Here is a 24,062-nt window from a genome sequence, read left to right as displayed (position 1 = left end):
CCTCAGCATTGCTGAACTCTTCTTCAGCTAGGCCCAAATCCTGAAACCATCCCAAACTTAAGGGAAACAATTCTGATCCAGTCTGGCTTGCTACCATTCATGCTTGGCTGCTGAAACTCGCCATCCCACTGATCTACAGTGTCCAGCAACTAGAAGGGCCAATCCAGTCCAATCCAGTCTGAGGTGCCCGTCCAGTTGACCAGAACCGCCCCGCTGACCTATCCCGCCAGAAGAGCCCTGCTGTTTGTAGACCCAATCCGTGATGACCAGAGCCATTGACGGACCAATCTTAAATTAAAGTGGACTGTAAGTATCAATAGGGATCATAGTGAACCATAGCATATATTGCTTTGTCCTATCCCAACCTGTAACCTAACCCATCTTTAACCTAAGAACCATAATCTTGTTAGAACCTTTCTTGCAACCCTGTTTTGTGATTCTTAGTGTTGGCGCTGATTTTCTCTCATTTGTTTTTCTTGAACATAAGTCATTAGTGATTTGAATTAAATAAAGTAATTCCCATAAAGAAAATGGAGTATCCGCCACGTGAAGGGTTACTAGCAGCCGTGCGTAACTGTGGAGATTCACGGGTGGCATTCTCTTTTTCTTAGCCATTAATATAGTTTAAGTAAAATCAACCTGTCATTTTAAAACCGATTTTCTGTTTTTCTCTGTGCTATTTTTCTAAAAACGCCTCTCATTCAAACGTGCATAACTTCTTCAATTTAATAGCTAGAGACTTAATTTCAACTCTGACTTAAACCTAAGACCTTTAGCTACATCCGTATCTAAACACAGTGTATTCGACCTGTTTTTCTTAAAGATCGCATAGGGAAATTTAGGCGGGAATTTGCAATTTTGCAAAGGTTTTGCACGTGTGTTTTCCCATTCAAAGTATTTCCAAACTTACATTCTGATTCAAAGTGTGTACTGTTGCTCATATTATAGCTTGTTTGTTAGGATCTTTTCAGTGTTGCTCCCATAGGAATTTATATCAATTTTAACGATTTTTGCACACTTTGTTTTTCTCATCCATTTTTAAATGTCATTTTAAAGGTGTAAAATGTCCAAACCGTTTTTCTCACTTGTTTGGGGAGGGAAGGTTGTAGTCAAACCCTGTACACTATTCTTTATTCCTAAATACCTGCTGCTTACTTAAACCTGTGTAGAATTGCTTATTTGTGAGTTGAGAAATTTGCAGGGGGAAATCTTAACTTAAGCGCTATCTTTTCAACAAGTCAAAACTGTTCTTTTCTCTGTGTTTTACATTCTGTGTTGCTAAAAAAGTGATTTCAACTGCCTTACCTACTTTCTTATTTGTATTGTCTCCACATTGGTGACCGCTGCCCCATATATTAAAACCTGTGTTTGATTTGAATTTAAAATAAATAAATATTACCTTTACCAACCAGCCTGATTCCTGTTCCATTGTGACCTGGGGGTATTTTGAGAAGGGGTGTGATATGAGTAGTATATCACTCAGAATATTGAACCTATCCACACAATAAATAAGTATTTCATTTGTACACTGCATGCTTGGCTGAGTCCCGGGTGTATTGCTTGATTGAAATCCTTAACAGGTCAGTTTCGAACATCGTGTTGAAATCTGGGAAGTCCTCAGGTTCCAGCGACCGGGCGTCGAAATACGCATCGACGGCCCCAGTTTAAAGCTCTAAGATGAGCGACTTAATAAAGAAACATGTCCCCGACACCCTATTAAAGGCCAGGACGTCGAAAATCTCTAACTCTTCGACGTCAAGTCACAGTCACAAGGTACGGAAAAGAGAGATTACGCCTACCCCTGACGACACCCTTTTTAGCAGCAATGCATCATAAGAAGACCTCTGCCCCAGAACCACCACCTACACCTGCCCCCTCTGTATTGCCAAGCTCCTCCCAGTGGACCCCAGAACAATTCGATAGAGTCATGAGAAGAATGTCCGGTTTTATATACTTCTTTGATGAACACCTCGAACAGCTCCAGAACCTTCAGGGCCCCCACAAGGTGACACAGCAAGCATTCAGCCCACAGCCAATACAGCCTGCATTGACACCACGCAGGCCACTACCTCGTCATACAAAGACTTAGGTCAAGATATACTATTATGACACCCAAGGCTCACATGACCACCCTGGCTGATATTCAGACCCAGAGGACCAAGGGGAAACAGGGGATTTAGACGAAACCAGAACCATGTATTGCTACAAAGTAGGCCCAAATGCACTCCTAGGGGGACATCTGTCCTCCTAGTAGTGCATTTGGGCCTACTGTATAGCAATAGATGGTTCTGGTTTTGTCTCATTCTTTGTCCCAAGTGTCCTTGTGACTTTAGCCCGTTTGCACCTGAAGTAGTTGTGTTTAATAATACCTATATTATTTAAAATTGCTGGTAGATGACCAGAAAACAAGAGAAGTTCCCCTCTAGGGATTAGACAGGTTGGTGCACCCCTATTCTCCTCTCTTTTTTGTACACGGGGGATTTAGACCAATACTATGATGATGATGATGACGACGTATACATCATCCAATCCCCAGACCACATCGGTGGCTGACTCCCCGGTAGACAACCAACTGCAATACAATGACCTGTTCTTAAAGGCTGCAGAGCACTTTAAGATAGATACCCAGGAAGCCCAGGTCAATAAAGATTTTGTGAGGACATCCATGGGGATAAGAAATCTGCAGCACAATTACCCTTGCTACAATCAGTCCAGAGGCGTATTCAGCCCTCTCTGCTTACCCCCAATCTGACACTGGCAGTCAACCCACGCATCGAAATGATGTTTAGACCAGCCCCCTTATACATTAGGGGGCAGCTAAAGCCTGACTCTCTAGTAGTCCCCGCTCTCTTTCTTGTGGTGGTAACTCCTCTGGCCTCTGCCGATGCCCAGTCTGACGAGGAGAGTAAGAAGATCTACACCCTGGGCAGGAAAGTAGCTTCCTCGACTGCCTAACAAACAAGAATTGCTGATAATACTACGCTATTAGCCAACTATAATTTCTACAAGTGGGACGATATCGTACATCCAATAGACTTAGTCCCAGAGCCCCTAAAAACACAGCTCTCACACACCATTGCTGAGGGGAGACATGTAGTAAGCTGCATCCTTAAAAATAACCTGGACGCAGAGGACAACATGGGGGGAATCATGGCAGAAGGCACACTAATCAAACGCCACACATGGCTCCGTCAATCGGGTTTCAAATTTGAGACCCAGACTACCCTCTTAAACATGCCCATTGAGCCCAATGCTTTGTTTGGAAAAGCAGTTGAGGATGCACTCAAAAGCGCAAAGGAGGAAATTGATACCCTCAAATCCCTGGGACAGCTCGCTAAGAAGCCCTTTGGGAAGAGAGGAGGCTCAAACACGCGCCGTTTTAGAGGACAGAACTCCCAGCGGTCCTCTAACTGCAACCAGGTGGGCAAAGTTTGTGCTAGGGTTCTTCACAGGGACAGTCCTCCCAACAGGGTTTTCAAAGAGGCCAAAGAAGAAGGTGTAGTAGTAGACCAGATCCTCCTCCTCCTCAAGAGGGGGCTCAAACCCTCCTAAGCAATGACCACCTGCTATAGGTTTCCTCCCATGCCACTTCAGTAGGAGGTCGTATTTCACACTTTACACACGCAGAATGGCGAGGGGATCACGTTGCACAAGTGGGTATTTTCCACCATGGCGGGGGTGTATTGCATAGAACTAATTAAAACACCAGCCAACCACCCGCCAAGAAAAAGACCGACTTCACAGGAAGAACAACATATCCTGTTGGAAGCAGTCAAAGCACTGCTACTAAAGGATACTATAGAAAACATCCCAGCAAACCAGGTAAACAAGGGTATGTTTTCAATGTGCTTCGTTGTGCTGAAAAAAGACCTAACAATGCGCCCTGTCCTAGATCTGCGCCCTGCAAACACCTATGTCTAGCCACAAAATGTCTGCATGACAACGCTACACGAAGTAATACCACTGCTGAAACAGGGGGACTACATGGCAACCTTGGATATGAAAGATGCATACTTTCATATTTCAATGTTCCCAACGCACAGAAGTTTCTTGCGTTTCAAAATAGCGAGCCAACACTACCAGTTCAAGGTGCTACTTTTCGGCATAGCCTCTGCTCCAAGGGTATTCACCAAGGTACTAGCGGTAGTGGTAGCGCATCTGCGTGGAGAATCAATTCCAGTGTCCCCCTTAGCTGGACGACTGGCTGATAACAGGGGAATCCCCCCAGATTTGCAAGCAAAATACCTAGAGAACAATCAATCTCCTGTTCCAATTGGGATTCTCAATAAATGAGAAAAAATCAAGTCGCGTTCCAAGCAAGACAAAACAGTTCTTAGGAACTGTCATAAAGACAGAATAGGATCTAGTCTTTCCTTCAAATGAAAGAGTGCAAAACATACTGCTGCAGATACCTCAGTATCTAGCCGGTCACCAAATAATCGTATGCAAAGCAATGCGCTTGCTCAGGATGATGGCTTCATGCATTTACCAGGTTCCGCATGCATGGCTGCGCCTGCGCCCAATGCAAGCGTGGTCTCAGGCAAGCGGTCAGTGTTATGATCTAGTGGTTGCTTCGCTAACCTTAGTTCAAGAATACACTGGCGGACAAAGGAAAACCTGTTAAAGGAAAAACCTTATCATAACCCTGCAGTGCAATCAATTGCCACAACATTCGCATCACTCAACGGGTGGGGAGCCATTGGGGAGCCATTGCCTTCACCACACAGCGCATGACCTGTGGACTCAGATCACCGCCCAAAATCACATAAACCTTTTGGAGCTGCTAGCAGTGCTCAAAGCCCTGCAAGCTTTCCAAGTGCACCTGTCGGGTCCGACAGTACAAGTCCTCAGAGACAGCACCACTGCCATGTTTTAAATAAACAAGCAGGGGCGCACACACCCTCCAAGTCTGTCCAGGCTAGCACAAAACATTTGGAAGTGGGCACTCAAGCGGGGCATGTTCCTAACAGCGCAACATGTTCCAGGGGAACTCAATTCGATAGCAGTGATCCTCTACCCGAAGAGCACGAGTGGCAGCTCGACTGAAACATCCTAAACAATATCTTTTCCCTGTGGGATTACCCCCATTTAGACTTGTTCGCCACAAGCCAAAACACGCAATGCCCAGCCTTTGTTTCCAGATTTCTCCAACACGGATCCAATGGGAACGCCCTGTGGATGAACTGGTCAGGGAAATTTGCCTACGCTTTTCCCCCAACACCGCTACTGAGCAGGTTGGTGAAAAAATGCACCAGGGACAGGTGACACTAATACTAGTTGCTCCTATGTGGGCGAAACAACCCTGGTTTCCACATCTGTGCAAATTGGCAATGTGTGAACCAATCAAACTCCCATGACCCTATAACATGCTCACACAGCACAGGGGGGACAACATCCCACCACAACGTCAGTCTATGAACTTGGCAGCTTGGCTCCTGAAGTCACAGAATTTGGCCATTCAAAACTACCTGAAAGGTGTATGGAACTCCTCAAGGAGGCACACAAACCAAACACCAGACACTGTTATTTTAACAAATGGAAAAGATTTGTAATGTGGTGCCAGTCAAAAAATGTAAACCCAATTGAAGGTTCACCATCACACATTCTTCATTACATGCACCACTTAATAGATTACAGGCTGGTATTTAACTCCATCAAGGTTCACCTAGCGTCTCTATCCGCGTACACCACTTCTCAATGCAAGGTGTCCTCGTGGAAAGTCCCTGTCATTAAGGCATTCATGGAAGGAGTAAAAAGACTTAACCCTCCCATTTCAAACCGCCTCCAGGGTGGGACCTAAATGTGGTACTTGCAAAGTTCATAGGACCCCCCCCTTTGAGCCTATGCACAAATCCAGCCTTAAACACCGGCTTTACTGGTGGCTATCGCCTCCATAAGAGTCCATGAACTACAAGCTTTGTCAGTGCAAAACCCTTTCTTTGTTATCCACAAAGACAGGTTGGTACTGAGAACACACCATAGGTTTTCACCTAAGTTCATATCTAAGTTCCATGTCAACCAGCCCATTGAACTACAAGCTTTCTTTAAAAACCCTTCAAGCTCAGCTGAGAAAAAACTCCATACACTAGATGTAAGGAGCGGCTCTTTGCTATGTAAACAAAACCACTCGAAAAACAGACCAACTGTTTGTCTCCATGGCACCTGGCAGGGAAGACGATCACGTTTCAAAAAACGCCATCTTCAGATGGATAGTGAAATGCATACAACTCTTCTACTCTCTATCAAACAAGACTCTGCCTTTCACACCAACAGCTCACTCTACCATGGGTACAGGAGCTACTCTGGCATTTATTGCAAAACGTCCCGCTGGACGCCATTTGCAAAGCAGCAACATGGAGTTCCATGCATACTTTTACTCAGCACTATTGCATTGACACACATTCTAAAGCAGATTCACAGGTGGGACAAGCGGTGCTAAAACATCTATTTGCCGCTGTACCTTCTCACAACCCACCGCCTTCGCCAGACACTGCTCGCTGATCTATGAATAGCATGTGATCTAAGCAGATACACAAGCCTCAGAAGGGATACATTACTCACCATAATTGCATTTATAATGCTTGTATTTGCTTAGATTCACATGCGCCCACCCTTCCTCCCCTGTGGAGTAGGTGCATAGATGTTTTCTGGCTTATCTACTCTTATTTGCTTTATTACATCTGTACTCCCGCTACACTTCATGCTACCTCATGTCAGAAACAAAACAATCTGAGGGACCTCGACGCATGAAGGACCATGGGTACAGTGGATGTCTCACTAGCGATAGTATTACTGGCACGCCCTGTCGACGTCCCTTTTTGAGTTTTGAAAACAAAATATGTAATACTCTGCTGCTACCACTAGTTGTTGGCCTATGCATAGCATGTGAATCTAAGCAGACACAAGCATCAGCAAACGCTTTACTGTGGAATTAATTTGATTGCAGTAGGCTGGTTCAGGAATGCACATATCGCTCTGCAATGTTGCCAAGTCATATTGTAGTACCCTGTGTGCTGGTAGAACGGGCCCAGCACTATACATGTCTAGCATGGAGCATTGGAAAGTGAGGACTGTTTAGCACATCTCACTTTCTGAGAGAAAAAGCTTCGTTCAATAGCAAAAATCAAAAAAGCTGAAGTTTGCACACCCTTGCAGAAGACATTCTGTCACAGAGGGGGCTTGCTGAAATGCAGGTTATTTCATTGCAGCAAAGGATACATTTTGTGTCCACTGTTAGTTACCATGTTGATGACAAACACTGCTACATTTTCAACATTTGAAGAAGTGATTATTATGCAACTTCGTACTTCCAAGATCAAGAACCTACATGCTGTATTTTATTCCATTTTGATGTATTGTTATTGCTTATATATTGTAATGGCCATATTAAGGTTCTGAAATCTTGTATAATTTCCTGATTGTTGTTTTGCAGGAGATGACGATACCTTGGTGCTTAAAGAGAGCTGAACTTGTTTTTAAGTGTGTCAAAGGTAAATATATACCCCTATGTATTATTACCAGTAGTTTAAAAAAATAAGTACTCGCATACCCATTTCAGTTCTTCTCTAACAAATCATTGATTTTATTTTATAAAATCAAATGCCAACTTTTTCGACACACTAAATCTTTTCAAGTATTTTACAGCGTGTGTTGCAGAGGCACATCCACAGGACACCTGGAGAGTTAACTTTTCTCTGTGGTCTCCACTGCCATCTTTCCTTCTTTATCTGATTGATTTAAAGAATCTTGTTTCTCCAGCATGGGGTCTGGCATGGATTCACATGCTCATGAATATTCCCCGTCGTCAGGCTGGGAATCCTCGGTAAAGAAAAAATCAGTATCAGTTTCGTTTCTGATCTGTCTTTCTTAGTAGTAACCAATCACTGATCTCTGGGTCATAATGCCCCCAGCCAATGACTGCCCTCTCCCTAAGCCCCGCCTCTGACAGCCATCCTCAGATTTTTACCGCACGCTCAAGTGTTGGGAGTCCTTGTGTTTAGCTCTCGAGTTTTTTTACTGCGGTTTCACGTTTTTTCAGGAGATTTTCTAATTTTTTCGGTTTAAGCGAGCCTCAAGCTCTGCCGTTTCTACTTCCAATAACGGGGAGCCGTTTCGGAATTCTTCTACGCCCCTCAAGGGTGAAGTTTTCGTCGAGTTTACACTTCTTGGAGGATTCCGGAAGATCTGCGGCCTACCTCAATGGACATGGCTCCGGACAAGGGAAGCGCGACGCCCGGATCCAAGCTGTTCAGGTGCTGCCCTGGCTGCAGATTACAGAACGTTTTCAAGGAAAACATGCATTCGCGATGTCTCTACTGCCTTCATGAGGACAAGACGCACGTGGAGAAAGACTGTGCGTTCTGCAAGAACCTTTCGGAACGGACCAAACAAGATTGTCGTTCCCGCCTCGCCGCCTGGCTGGAGAAGGGCACAGCAGGTGACAAGGCGAAGAAGAAGTCTGAGCGGGCTTCTAAGTCCTGTGAGGGCCCAGTGGAGCGGCCATCCCGTCCGTCGCAGCTATTGCCCGAGCCCCAGGATAGCTCGGCGGCCATTTTGTTGGCAATCCAATCCTTATGCACCGAGATAAGGACGGGATTACCACGCACCCCGACGGAGGATCCAGAACCAGGCCCGTCGGGAAGCCCTCCGAACAAGCGGAGGAGAGTCCACCCCGCTCCGCCCTTCGTGCCTGCGAGACCGGTGGACCCCTCATCCCCCTCGCCGGACCCTAGAGAGGATACGGCGACGGATACAGCAATGGGGACGGACGATGACAGCGGCGATGACACAGCGGACGTCCCTTCGTCACCCCCCCACCCCCCGCGGGCGTCTTCAGCCGACGAAATTGTCTCTTTCCACGCCATGATAACCAGGCCATCTGAGCTCTTCCAGCTCTGCCCTGAAGAACAGAAAAAGGAGGGGTTTCTGTACCAACGACGAGAGGCCAAGAGGAAGACAGTCCTCGCGGTGCCTTTACTCAACGACATCTGGGACGAGGGGCTTGCTGTCCTCAAGAACCCTTCCACGACACCAGCCAGGAGGGACAGGTACGAGAAGAAGTACCGAGTCCCCGATGCCGCCCCCTTGTGCCTCAGGGCCCAGCCCACGCCGGACTCTGTCGTCTCGGCACCGGCTAAGAAGAAGGCAGCGGGTGCGGTGGCTTCAACTTCCACTTCCTCGCCGGACAGCGAGGGCAAGAAGTTGGACTCTGGGACGACGAGTCATCTCGTCGGCGGCGACGACGATTAAGGCGGCCAATGCCTTAGCGATCGTGGCCCGCTACGACAGGGAGGTCTGGTTCAAAATAGCTCCCCTGCTAGACTTCCTGCCTGATGACAAAAGGGCGAAGGCCCTAGAAATTCTGCAGGAAGGCGAGGCGGCGTCGGATCTCGCCATAACAGTGGCAACGGACATTGCCGATACCGGATTTTGCCAACTGGGCAACGGAGTTTGACTCCGACAACGAGGATGGCTCAAGGCGACAGACTTTCGCCAGGACGTCCAGACCAGGGTGTTGGACATGCCGTTCGACTGCAACAACCTTTTTGGTAAGGCGGTGGATGAGTCCCTACAGGCCATCAAGACCGACTCGGAGACGGCCTGGGCCCTGGGGGTGCTTCAACAGCGACGGCCCTTTCGGAGCTCCGAAGGCAGACAGGGTGCCTCCAAAGGATCCAGCGGTGGCTCTTCCACTTACCGCCAGGCGGCCCGCTCCTCTTCCCAGGAGGCCTACAGAGGTCGCGGCAAGCAAGGGGGATCCTGCCGTCGTCGCCAAGGAGGCCATGGCGGCAAGGCCGCCTCCAAGCAGGACTGACCCGGCCGTGTTGTCGGGCCCCCACTGAACCACCCCAGTGGGAGGCCGGCTGACAAAGTTCGTCAGCGTGTGGGAGTCCATCTCCACCGACCGTTGGGTGTTGGACACCCTGGCCAACGGGCACTCGCTGGAATTCCAAAAGTGGTGCCCTCGCATTCCTCCCGTGGCCAGGAAGGAGAATCACATCCCTCAACTGCTGTTGGAGGTAAGGGCGATGCTCAAGAAAGGTGCCATCAAGCTCGTCCCCAGAAGGCTCCGGGGCTCCGGAGTGTACTCAAGGTACTTCCTCGTCAGAAAGAAGACAGGCGGTTGGCACCCCATCGTAGACCTGCGTCGATTAAACAAATACATCAAGGCGCAGAAATTCAGGATGGTCACCCTCCAGCACGTGCTGGGACAGCTGGAGGAAGGCGACTTCCTATCGTCGTTGGACCTGGAGGATGCTTACTTCCACATCCCCATTCTAAAAAGGCACAAGAAGTTCCTCAGGTTCGTGGTTCAGGGACGCCACTACCAATTCAGAGCCCTACCGTTCGGATTAAAGTCGGCACCCAGGGTTTTCACCAAGTGCCTGGCACCAGTGGCGGCGTGGCTGCGCCTGCAGGGGATCCACATCTACCCCTACCTGGACGACTGGCTAATCCGGGCAAGGACAAGGGAACTCGCCGTCGAACACACGGCGAGGACCGTCCGGTTGCTCACGGAGCTGGGGTTCGCCATCAACTACCCCAAATCCCACCTGGTTCCATCGCAAGTAGCACTGTTTCTGAGAGAGAAGCTCGATACAGTGGGGAAATCGGCCTCCCCTTCAGAGGAGAGGACCAAGACCATCCTGGGCAAGGTACGGCACCTGTTAGCCACGGACGTGGCCAGGGTGAGGTCCATCAAGTCCCTTCTCGGGATGATGTCCTCATGCATCTATCTTGTACCCCTTTGCAGACTTCGGATGCGCCCGCTACAGGAGTTCCTCGACGCCCGCTGGTTTCAGGCGACGGGCTGTTTCGAGGACCCGATCCTTCTCGATGGAGTTCCGTCGGGCGATCCTATGGTGGGGCACCCGTGCTCACATCATTACAGGCACAGACTTTCAAACCCCGGCGTTTCAGGAGACGGTGACGGCGGACACCTCTCTGGAGTGTTGGGTGGCCCACACCGGAGATCTCCACGCAAGAGGCCTTTGGCTCCTGGAGGAGAGGTCTCTCCACATCAACATTCTGGAGCTCCGAGCAGTGTTCTGGGCTCTCAAGTCGTTCCTTCCGTCCCTCAAGGACAAGGTGGTGAGGATCTTCACCGACAACACCACCACAATGTTCTACATACCGAAGCAAGGGGGCACCAGATCCCCAGCCCTATCCAAGGAGGCCCAGGATCTGTGGCACTGGGCCGTCGCCCAGGGGATGTTTCTGGTTCCCTTCCACTTTGCAGGAATAAAAAACACCATCGCCGACTCACTCAGTGGGAACTGCGCCAGGATCAAGTGGATCGACTCTTCCAACGATGGGGCAAACCCCAGATCGACCTGTTCGCGATGGCGACGAACTCCAAGTGCCAGAGGTTCGCCAGGACATCCTGTTTATATACGCGTTCCCTCCGTTGCTGCTGCTGCTCCGCCTCATCAACCAGCTCAAGAAGTCCAGGTGCAGGATGATCCTCGTCGCACCGGCGTGGCCGAGGCAGATCTGGTTCCCGGACCTTCTGGACTTGTCAACGTCCCCACCAGTCAAGCTGCCGGCGGACGCGGATCTTCTCGCCAGAGAAGGAGGCGCCATTCTCCATCACGACCCACAGTCGCTGAACTTGCAGGCCTGGCTCCTGCAGCACTAGAGTTTGGAGGGTACAATATACCGGCTGATTGCAGAGCGGTTCTTGCAAAGGCCAGGGCGTCCTCAACTCTCAAGTGTTACGGTCATAAATGGAAGAGGTTCTCTGTATGGTGCCGTGCACAGAAGATTAACCCTCTGCGGATTACGGCCACTCAAGTACTGCCGTACCTACTGTCACTGGCCAAAGCTGGACTGGCTCACGCCTCCATCAAAATACATCTGGCTGCCATCTCCCGATATACCAGGACTACGGGACGGGCGTCCTTGTGGTCTCATCGCCTGGTGAAGGAATTTATGAAGGGACTATTCTGATCATTCCCGCCGGTGAAGGCTCCTGCCCCGGCGTGGGAGCTTAATGTGATGCTGACCAGGCTCATCGGGGCCCCATTCGAGCCTATGCATTCGGCGCCTTTGAAATTCCTGTCATGGAAGACAGCGTTCCTCGTGGCCATCACCTCCGCACGACGAGTTGGAGAGATCTAGGCCCTATCTTGCAAGCCTCCATACTTGACTTTTCATGACACGAGGGTGGTGCTGAGGACGCACCCCTCCTTCATGCCCAAGGTGCCGTCTGACTTCCACCTCAACGAGCCCTTGGTGTTACCAGTTTTCTTCCCGTCGCCTTTGACGCCGGCCGAGAGGACTTTGCACTCGCTGGATGTAGCTAGAGTGCTGAAGTTCTACGTGGACCGCAAGAAGAGTTTTCGGAAGACGTCACAACTGTTTGTGAACTTTGGGTCTGTGAATCAAGGGAAGGCCCTCTCGAAGACTTCCATTTCCAGATGGCTCTCCGGCTGCATCATGCACTGCCACCGGTTGGCAAACCGACCGCTGCACGGCCGTCCGAGAGCCCATTCGACCAGAGCGATCGCTGCTACCACGGCGTTCCTGTCTGGTGTGCCCCTGCTGGACATCTGCAGGGCTGCTACGTGGAGGTCGATGCACACCTTCACAAGATTCTACTGCGTCGATCGGGACTCCAGGGAGGAGTCCAGGGTCGGCCAAGCAGTGCTGCGCAACCTGTTAGCCTAAGGTGAGCCTGGTGAGGAGGTAAGAATTGCTTAATGTTGAGTTTGTATGTAATGCTTAATGTTGAGCCTTTGCCACCTCCCGTGGTTGTGCATGTGTATACTGCTTTGTATTCTTTTATTCATGAGCATGTGAATCCATGCCAGACCCCATGCTGGAGAAGGAACAAGTTACTCACCTGTAACTGTTGTCCTCCAGCATGGGTCTGGCATGAATTCACATGCGAACCCTCCCACTTACCCCTCTGCGGCACTTCACTTGGTCACACTGCCACTTGGCGTGCTACCAAATCTGAGGATGGCTGCCAGAGGCGGGGCTTAGGGAGAGGGCAGTCATTGGCTGGGGGTAGTATGACCCAGAGATCAGTGATTGGTTACTACTAAGAAAGACAGATCAGAAACGAAACTGATACTGATTTTTTCTTTCCCGAGGATTCCCAGCCTGACGTCGGGGAATATTCATGAGCATGTGAATCCATGCCAGACCCATGCTGGAGAACAACAGTTACAGGTAAGAAACTTGTTCCTTCCATCCTGAAGTCCTAACCTTTACTGATTGTTTTTTCGAAATTAACCTACTGGAACAAGTCAGAGTACATAACTGCGACACATCCAAGGCAACTCTTAGACATTTTATTATTCAATATGTGGTCTCAGGAGCAAGGGGCAACGCGTTCGCCTTCGAAGCAAGACGACGTGGCCCAACACAGGTTCGATCCCCGGGTCCATGCTTAGAAACCTCTGGATATTAAAGGAATGGTTCGGCCAAAAATTTTTATTGCAAAAAAAGATGGGCAATAATACAAAAAATAGATAGCCACTTTTTTTTTTTAAGTCCCTATGTAAAAATTTGAGCAATTGAAGCTCAAAATTTACAAACGCAAGCACATGGGAGCATCCATTTTGTGAAATGGATGCCCGCCTGTGCTCGCTTTTGCGGCACTAATGAAGGAAAAGCCAGCCAGCTGTAGTAAACAAAAGCTACCACTGGGTGGCTTTTCCTTCATTGGTGCCGGGACTCAGAGGACGCAGACCAGAGACTACAGGCAGAAAAGCTGCAGCTGCATCTCGGTAAGTGCTATTTATTTTTTAAAAAATAAGCACTAGCTGCGTTTTTTTTCCTAAGTTTTCCAGGCTGGAGGAGCCCGGAAAACTTAGAAATAAAACTGCGGCTTTAAAAACGTTGTATTGATGTTTGCGGTAGCTTTTGAAGCTACCGCAAACATAAATACAATGTTATTGTGTTTGAAAACGCTGCGGTTTTTCTTTCTAAGTTTCTCAGGCTCCTCTTCCGGCTCGGAGGAGCCTGAGAAACTTAGAAAGAAAAACCGCTGCGTTTTTGAAACATAACAGCGTTGTGTTTCTGCCTGCCGTGGCTATCACTTTGGGTCTCCGGTGCTCCCCGCGGGGAGCACGAGAGCCCCAAATGGGAAAACAGCTGTAGGCAGAAACACTGCAGCATTTAGCATTTCAGAAAACAACTGCGTTGTGTTTCTGCCTAAAGCTGTTTTCCTATTTGGGGCTCTCGTGCTACTGCAGCATTTAGCATTTCAGAAAACAACCGCGTTGTGTTTCTGCCTAAAGCTGCTTTCCCATTTGGGGCTTTCGGGCTCCCCGTAGGGAGCCCGAGAGCCGCAAATGGGAAAACAGCTTTAGGCAGAAACACTGCAGCATGGAAACACAACCGTGTTGTGTTTCTGCCTGCCTTGGCTTTCACTTTGGGTCTCCGGTGCTCCCGTGGGGGAGCACCGGAGACCCAAAGTGATAGCCACGGCAGGCAGAAACACAAGGTTGTGTTTAAAAAACGCTGAAGTTTTTCATTTCTAAGTTTCTCAGGCTCCTCCGAGCTGGAGGAGCCTGAGAAACTTAGAAAGAAAAACTGCAGTGTTTTCAAACACAATAATGTTGTATTTATGTTTGCGGTAGCTTCAAAAGCCAATGCATTATCTACTAGCAGCATTTCCACTTGCGAGTGAAACTAAGTTAGTTTCATGGGAGACAAAGATTCCATTCACACACGGAAGGATTTAAAACCCTTAAAGAATTTAACAGCATCTGTGCCACACGATGAGACTCGGGGAAGTTGTGCCCTTCTCAGGCAGTGCTCTGCAGCAACACGATAGTGAGATTGAGTTCCAAGACAGCAGACCGCCAAATATTAGTCTTGCCTCTAAAACGCAAATAAAGCTTTGGTATGCCTTTTGGTGGCAGCCATCCCAGCCCTTCCCTAGTTCCAGGACATGGGTGCAGGCTCTCACAAAAAGTTGAGGCCAGTGCTAGGGAACAAAGGGTTATAAATTCCTACAACCTAAGTCTAGCACAGTGTGAATTTGGAGGAGTAGCTTGGTGAGAGCAGTTTAGAGCAGATTGGAATGCACAGAGTACACAGGGGAGTATGGAGTAAGAAAAGAGATTGCTGAGGCAGGGTTTTATTTCAAAGACACTTAAGTTACAATATGAGAACAATACAAACCAGACATCAGGTTGAACCATCCTTTCCAGCAATTATGGTTTGCACCCCTGTATTCCTTCCATCCATCCCTATTCCAATTCATTTATTGAATGTATTTAGCCCTTTCACCAAAGCATTGAACAAAAACAATAAATACTGTAAATAAAGAGAGCAAATGAAGAATTACAATATCAAAACATTAAGATTCCAGCAAGTGTGTTTGAAGAGTAGAACAAAAGTAGTACAACGATGGGGAAGAATGAAGAGAGAGAGAGGAAGGGCATTCCAAAATTTGAGAGCCAGCAGACAATGAAATCGAGAGGAAGCATAAGGGGTTTCTGGAGTAACCAGAAGAAAATGGAATTGTGAGCAAAGAGAACGGGTAGCAGTATAGAATGAGACTAAGGAAACCAAATAGAGAGGAACCAGCTCTTGAGTACATTTAAAGACAATACACTACAAGTGGAATAAAAGACGGGTCTGAAGGATAGCCAGGCAATGGACTGTAAGTCCACAGAAATAGAAGCTCGAGGGGGTAGTCGTAAAAGAGTATGAATAGCAGAATTGGAGATAGAGCTCAGAGGAGCAAGACGATAGACGGGGACTCAGAGAAGCAAGGCAGAACAATAATCAAGCCTAGAAAATAATAGAGAAGAAATATGGTTAGTGTCAGCGATGTCAAGAAAGGATGAATTTTAAAAATATTTAAAAGCTGGAAGCGACAGAATCTAACAGTAGCAGAGATGTAGGATTCAAAAGTTAAATTACAGTACAACATGACACCAATATTGCAAGTTGAGGAGGACAGAGGGATGACGGAGGAAGGAAAAAGAATTGCGGACAGAGAAGAAGAAATAGACGAAGAAGGAAAAAAAGGTGATTTCTGTTTTAGATGAGTTTGATGGCAAATCTTCGAATGCATCCAGAATTGGACTGCTGAAGGCAATTGGAAACGTAATTATGAATGGATTCAGAAAAAGCAGAAAAATAGAAAAAGATCTGTGTATCATTGGCATAGAAGTGATATGATAGACCAACGTGTTCAATGATACGGGCAAGCGGAGCAGTGTAGAGGGAAAATAGGAGAGGCACGAGAACGGAGCCTTGAGGAACACAGTGTTTAAGAGGGGTTGGTGCTGAAAGGTGCCCAGCCAACTGAAAAAGACTGATCCAGAAGATGGGAGCAAAACCAACTGAGAATAGAACCAGTTATACCAAGAGAATGGATAGAGGTCAGAAGAATCGAGTGATCCACAGTGTCAAAGGCATCAAAAAGAATGAGAACAGAAGAGAGCTTAGAATGACGAGCAGAGAGTAGAGAGAGACTGCAAGTAGAGAAGACTCCGTAAAATGAAGCGGGTGAAACACGGATTGAAAAGAGAAAAGATTTGAGTTGTGATCTACATAGGTCAAGAGTTGAAAATACATAGTATGTTCTAATAATTGTTGAGAAAGGAGAGGGAGAAGAGAGACCGGACGGTAATAAGATAGAACTGAGGAGTCAAGAGTGCGTTTCTTAAGTAGCAGGAGAATGACTACATGTTTAAAGGAAGACAGATAAGTAGTGGTCAAGAGTGAAAGATTAAAAAATAAAGTAAGATATGAGAGATGAAGACCTTAGGAATGAGTGGCAATGGATATCGGTGTCGGAGTCCTGGTTGTTGCCCCGTAGTTTAGGCGAAGAATTCTCCCCTTTCTCCCCCCGATGTAACCCTTTGGATGAATACACATGCAGAGGGATCTATCAGTTGGGAGAGGGGACACCGCCCGAAACCCAGGAACTGTAATGGAACAAAGAACAATCAGTAAGAGATACAGATAGAGATACAGATATGGGACCAATAGTTGTCCAGAGGTTTTGATGCAATGGCTAATCTGAATATAACTGGAGAAATCCCCCTGTTAGGATTGAAGAAGAAGGCCCCCTCATGATAAGTGCTGCTGATCTCAGTAGAGCAGGAAAACTAGTTCCGGGTAAGTCCTATGAAATAGAACACAATCCTATAGCTTGGAAGGCACACCAGGGAAAACACTTACTATGCGACAAGGATAGAGAAGTCCAGTGTTTTGCACCCAGTGTGTTTTACCAAATCTTCCCTGACCATGACGGCACAAGGACACCTAAAACGGATAGGGGTTTTAAGTCTCCAGTTCCGGGGAACCACCTGTCACGACAGAATGAGGACGCCTAACGAGGATGAGCGCCAGGGGTGGAAGTCTCTAGCCTGTATGCTGGATTTGGCAAGAACACACGTGGGACACAAACGAAGTTCTCTATGTACAACTTGAATTGCTTCCAACTTGGGAGGAGAGGTCCCAAGGCATGGCGGTCGTGTAGATTGCAGGTAATGAAGTGAGTTGATGAAAGTTCCAAGTTTGTTCGATGTGCGGGCTGATCAAATGACAAAGTCAGCAAGAATGGTGCGGGTTGGTATACGTTCCGAGTTAGTTTGTGGTGCGAGCCAATACGAGGACAAAATCGGCAAGATGAGGCAGGTCGTTAAGCGTTTCGAGTTCGTCTGTTGACAAGAACAAGATTCAGAGTGCAAGAGGGCTTTAGACAAGGAAGTAAGGTGAAAACGAAAACGGGTCTGGAAATAGGCAAGACAAGAGTAATGTAGTACAGCTGTGATTTTTGCAAATCAGAAGCAGTGTTTCCTGAAACCCGGAAGCTTCAGTAGCTCTTCCGTGGAGTTTCTTGGCCCCGCCTCTCGCGTGTCATGAGTTGCAACGGACGCCACAGTCGCCATGGAAACCCCCAACTGGCTCGCCCACGGGATCGGGAGCGTATGGGAACCCGATTCTTTGGGGACAGTTGGGTAGGTAGAATACAAGAATGAACGTACGTATTCCCAGATGTTAGGGAGAATTCTCTCTTTAGGCTGAATTTCCTAACCTAGTGAGTCCCCCAGCAGCTTTGCTGGATTTCTGGAGTTTGTTTTTTTCTCCTGCCAAGAGTGAGACTCTCTTTCTCCCACTCTTGGACATGATTTATGGTGTTCCTTTGACTGTTAATGTGTTTTATGGGCTATGGGGGGTCCTTTACTCCATAGGGTCTCATGTGTTTTTCCTATGTGTGTTACACAGCACCCTCCGTTCAGTAACACGGGGGTGTCATAGTGACACCCCACCATAGACTCCATACCCTGGGACTGAGTACTGTCTCCCAGGGCATGTAAAGTCACCATTGGCTTTGCTAGTCCCAAATTATGAACAGAAACCAGTACAAACCATCATATTGTGGACGTACTGGTTGCGGCAATTCAATTGCCCCGGGGTCTGTTAGTCGAGGGGGCACGTCTCCGTCCCCCCTGATCGAGTTTTGGCTGGTGGCAGTGGATACTACTTTTTATATTCGACCGCGAATATATCCCTATGGGATTTTCCCATTGTTCGAGGCTACCAACTTTAATTATTTAATTCTCATAGCCTCGAACATACCGCCGGTTTATTTATTTAATATTAATTCGCCGGTTGGTATTTTTTGCCAGGACTCGTTTCTAAAATGGCGTTTGTGTTCTCTTCTGTGACTCCAACCCAAGTCGAGCCCTTTGTTCCACTTTTTGGCGGGCTTCTCCACAGAAGCCTCCAAAAGTGGTGCCACTCTGTCTGGGTACCACAGGGGGTGTGGGAGGGGGATTAGGCACCCTGGACTGAGTTACCTTGGTAATTCAAGTCACACTCTTGTGTGCTGCATAAAAGCAGGGCTTTGGGGACTGGAACTTCAGAAGTCGCCACAGGACCTGAGAATCTGACGAGGGAGAAGCTGAGCCGACCTACCACGACGACACCACCGGTGGAGCCCTGCGGAACCGACTCACCACTTCCCGACGACAGAGAAGATCTCCCGGCTGGAGAGGCTTCTTCCCCTGACTGGTGGGCACAACCAGTTTACCTTCTTCTCTTCGCAATCCCAGGCCGTCTTGTGGTCAAATTGCCCGTGCCAAGCACCCCGGCAACCGGATAGCCACTTACCACTGGACCGCGAATAAAAGGACTGCTCCTTTTACCTGAGAAACTCCGCGGCTGGTTTCTTCCCTGGCAGTGCAACAGACTCCTGTGATCCTCTCTTCCCCCGGACGAAGCACCGACTTGCATCCGCTGCCAGGAACAACTGCCCCCGCTGGCGTATTCTCACCACTTTAAGGTACCGTGTCCGCCAGGCCTCCCTTTCTAAAGATTGCTACAAGGTAATAATAACCCCTTAACCTTCTGGACTGGGCTGGCCGCCTTGACCTTCTAACTGGTCCCTTTCTTTTTGGTCCAACTCTTTTTGAACCTTTGCAAGACTCTTGTGCACTTCAACCGTGTGACCTTGGACACATTTCATTCTGATCCTCTTAAAGTGGATCCGGCCTACTGAACTCTAACTTCACGGTTGTACTTGCCTTCCTCTCTTGTTTTGATCTTATGAAAGTGTTGGGATCTGTTTCATATTATACTCTGCTTTTCTCTCCCTTTTTAACAAATTATTAGAGTGCCATCTGCGTTAAGCGCTCACCGCTGTCTGAAAATAAGTGGGGCTTTACTTAAGACTTGTCTAATATTCTTCTAAGGGAGTGTATATCTTTTAGTGACCGTGTTTTTGAATTGCTTACTATTAGTGCCTGTGTGTTTTTCTAGATGTGGTTTTAAATAAATAATTATATCTCTTCTACACCAAGCTCTGGTCAGTGTTTACTTGTTCTACTGTGTTCTTTTGACCTATTGTGAATACTCTTTATACTGCCTAACTCTTCTTGAGGGAAGTCTGACTGCTCAGCCACAGCTACCAAGTGAATCTGTGTGGTACAGACTGCTACCAAGTGGGTTTACTGCCAAACACCTGTAGTCTTAAATCTTTTGCAGTGGTCCCAGAGGGAACTGCACAGGTTTCTGCCTAACAACCGTAAACTGTCGATCCTGTCAAGCAATGACCGGTAATGCGTTAAACGAGTGAAAAGGGAAATTAGAGGCCCCAAAAAAATCCCAAAAGTGCTCTCGATCCAGGAGAGGGTCGCACCATTCTTCATCTTCCAAGAAGATGAAGAAAAGACGCTATAGGTCACCATCCACATCTTCCTCAGATTCTTCTCCTTGGAGAACAATTTCTTGCCTGACCAAATCTTTGACTCCTGCTGAATGGGAGTCATTCAGACAGGAAATGTTGAACATTTTCGAGAAGGAGGCACCAAACCCCCTCAAAAGAGAAGACTAAAAGTCATGCTCCTGTTGCACCGTTGAAGACCGACACAGAAAGGACTAAGCCAAAATCCTGCGTGCCTTCAAGCCCGGACATAGGCCAGAAACCCCACGAGAATCTTTGAGTTCTTGACTCAAGTTGGGGATCGAGCCCCTCGAGGGCTTCGATAAAGTCTTTGAAGACATCAACAGCATCAGGGTCGAAACCATCGACGCCATCGGTGTCGAAGCCATCGACGCCCTCTGTGTCGAAGCCATGAACGGCCTCAGTGTCAAAGCCATCGGGGTCGAAGCCATCGACGCCTTTGCTCTCTAAACCTGCCATTGTCTCTAAGGAGGTTGAAAGTTCATTTAAACCTTTACCTAGGAAGGATTTCTTCTAGTCTTTGTCTTCAATTTATGAAGACCATGAACCTTCAGACCCAGAGACCTCTCCTTTTGGTTTGGAGTATGGTACAGCAAACCTCCCAGAAGCGCTGATCTCGGTAGAGTCAAAGCTAAAAGATTTATTTGAAAACTTTGTCAGCTAGTGGGATTGACACTTCACCAGAACTTGAGTTTGGTAAACTGGACCCGGCAGAACATGCAGATGCCTCATATAGACATCTTACGTCTAGGGTAATTGAGTTTCTAGGATGGAGCACGCCTGCTCCCCCATTTGAGCAAGATGACCTGACCAATATCCTTAATAAGGGACCTCAGAAGGATCCGGTACTCCCTTTTCATATTGCCCTGTATAAAAGGGTAAAGGCAAACTCAGAGGCACCTGAGGCAAGTCCAGCGGTGAATAAGAGCCTCCCCAGGAAGTACAGGCCTCCCAGTAGCGATCCTGACTATTTGTCTAAACAGTCTACACCAGAGAGCCTGGTAGTTCAAGCTGCAACTTCTACCTCGAAACAAGCAGCTTACCCAACAATTCCCCCAGATAGGCATGATGAGCGTTTCGACGCTTGAGCAAGGAAAGTGTTTTCTCCTTGGAGCATGGCTCTTAAGTCTGCAAATGCTGCTTAAGCCTTAGCTAAATTTGTGTTCACCCTGTGGGACTGTATAGCCTTGGCGGCTGAGCATAGTCCCGAAGGGGAAGAAAGTGACGGCTTCCTGCATATGAGACGGAAAGGAGGCTATGTGTGAGTCTTTTCAGTCAGGACTGGACTCTGCTGACAATATCAGCAGAGCCATGGTGGCAAGCACAGTAATATGCAGGTTTGCATGGTTGAGGAAGTCCGGATTTGCACCGGACGTGCAGACCAGGCTCCTCAACATGCCCTTTGACGGCTGATGAAAGCCTAGAGAAGCTGCAGACCTCAATGGCGGCAGCCAAATACCTTGGTCCTGCTGTCAAGTCCTGGGTTGTCCTCCCTTTCCCCGGGGGACCAGCGGCACCCCCTCAAGCACAGACCCCTGGAGCGCCTCCTGAAGGAGAGGGGTCTAGCCATGGCCAGCCCAGATGAGAGCAAACCGTTGCGCATTGTCGGAGCCACAGCCCGATACAGCCATTGCACCCGGCGAGACATTTGGTTCTTTTGACCGGATGGCCATGAATTATCTCTGCTTACCAAGGAAAGCGGGAATCCCTATCGAATTTTGTTGAAACTAAAACACGTCCTGCCCTGAAGATGGATTTCCAATAATCCGAAACGCGTTGGTACTGATTACTCAATAGGAGTGTCTTTAGAAAAACTTCTGAGCAAAGTGAATGTAAAGGCTCAGAAGCAGTGAAATACAAATTTGACAACTGTCATGTCTATGAATTACTCTATCATGTTATACTGAGATGAAGTGTACTTTACTTTTGTACTTTACCGCACACGGTTTGTTTTAGAGCATTCTTTTAGCTCAATTGAAATGCTGTCCTTTGTTTTTTAATTACAAACTAAATCTGTGAATTAAATGAGTTCTTTTACACACATCTAAGGTATTGGTGTGGTGTAAATTAAATCGGTTTATCAAATCTGCTGGCGATATGATGTAATAACAATCGGGACTGCCTTACACCTGTTTGTTCTCAGCCGGATTCATTCTTGGTTGGAGACTCACAGCTAGACAGGGCCGAATGTACCCGGTTGACTATTTGATCATTAGATTAAGCCAATCACACCATTCTGAAGACTGGTGAAAACTGAGCCTTGTCGAACAAATAGTCCCGCAAGGGAGTTTTTAGTCTCTGCACGGCAGAATTACTACTTAGGACTAGTTCCCGCAAGGAGTGCAGCACAGGGTTACCGGCCGGCAACGGTCGGTGCATGTCTTGTTCTTCAGTATTTTGAATCTCGAGTGGCCTCGAGCTTCTCCCTGCTGCACCTGAAATATTATATACTTGAATGACAGAGAGTTCCTAAGACCCTTTGGGTAAATTTACCTATAGTAAACTCTAACTATTGTTGGTAGTGCCTCCCAACCAATTCTCTTTCCTGCTGTCAGACAGCCACATCCATCTCAGCCCAGCGGATTGTCTTGGAGGTGTAGGTCCTTTTGTTTCTGCTCCTCAGTTGGATATTGTTTCTGCTCCGTTGTTGGATAAGCGAGTGGACTGGCAAGTCAAAGGGCCCAAAGAAGATTCCTCATGGTGGACGAGGGAGGGGTGCCAGGTCCGCCCAAGCAACGGCATCTTTGCCATCAGCCGCTGCTTCTGTCACCTCAAAACCTCTATGAGGGCTTAACCCACAAGACCCCAGTGGGAGGCAGACTCTCAGAGCATCTGCAAGAATGGCAAGGTATTACTTCAGATGCATGGGTGTTGGAAACAGTAGCTCTGGGTTACTGCCTTCCCTTTTTAAGAAGGCCTCGGGATCATCCACAGGGGAGCCACTCGTTCAAAGTTCCGGATCCGTTCCTTGTTCAGGACATTTTGAGAAAGATGCTATACGATCAGTACCTATAGCGGAGAGGAACAAAGGGTGGTACCCTCCTTATTTCCTAATCCCCAAGATGGTCACACTTTCTCAGATCCTCCAGGCCCTCCGGATCCAGGACTGTATGGTGCCATTGGACCTTCAGGATGCTTACTTTCATGTGCCAATCCATCTCAAGCACAGAAAATACCTGAACTCATTATCAGTTTTGAGTTCTGCCATTCGCGATGTCCTACGCCCAAGGGTTTTCATCAAGTTGATGGCAGTGGTGGCAGCGAGTATCGGGAGATGGGGGATTCACGTCTACCCCTACCTGAACGATTGGCTGATCAGGGCTTGTTCTCCCGAACAGGCCCTGGAACATCTCAGCATAACCTGCCACTCTTTCCACAGACTGGGCTTCTCCCTTAATTACAAGTAGTCCCACATGATACCATCTCAAAGACTCCAATTCATCAGAGCAGTACCGGATGCATCCTTGGGAAAAGCCTCCTCACCCGAGGTGAGGGCTGAACACATTCTGCAGATGGTCCCCGAATTCCAGAGTGCCCAGTGTCTTCCGGCCTTCGATTTTCCAAGGTTGCTCCGCCTCATGGCATCCTGCATTTTCCTGGTGCCAGAGGCTCGCCTGAGAATGAGATCCCTCCAATTGGCCCTCAGGACGCAGTGGTCTCAATTCTCAGGCAAGATGTCAGACCTACTTCAGGTACCAAACAGGGTCGCATAGGATCTCCTGTGGTGGGCCTGCGAGGACAAAATTCTGAAGGGAGAACCTTTTTGGCAGCCATGGCCTGAAATAACAGTACTTACGGATGCCAAACTCACGGGGTGGGAGCACACACCAACGATCTGACAGTCCGCTATCATTCGTCTCCATCTGAGTCTAAACTACACATCAATCTTTTGAAGCCG

General features: G+C 48.0%; 1 protein-coding gene across 3 annotated transcripts in view; it reads left to right on the top strand.

Annotated features, from left to right (window-relative positions):
* The window catches only part of FERRY3 (FERRY endosomal RAB5 effector complex subunit 3), an 845,039-nt gene that overhangs the window by 766,864 nt on the left and 54,113 nt on the right, over positions 1 to 24,062 (top strand). For all 3 annotated transcript variants that reach the window (XM_069628304.1, XM_069628305.1, XM_069628306.1), the window contains one exon: positions 7,433 to 7,490. In XM_069628304.1, the coding sequence (XP_069484405.1) occupies positions 7,433 to 7,490 (58 nt within the window). The remainder of the gene's footprint in view (positions 1 to 7,432; positions 7,491 to 24,062) is intronic.

Source organism: Ambystoma mexicanum, chromosome 12 (assembly GCF_040938575.1).
Source record: "Ambystoma mexicanum isolate Mex_15411 chromosome 12, UKY_AmexF1_1, whole genome shotgun sequence".
In the NCBI taxonomy this organism is placed as follows: domain Eukaryota; kingdom Metazoa; phylum Chordata; class Amphibia; order Caudata; family Ambystomatidae; genus Ambystoma; species Ambystoma mexicanum.
Note: the sequence above shows the minus strand (reverse complement) of the source record. Positions and strands in the feature narration are given on the sequence as shown.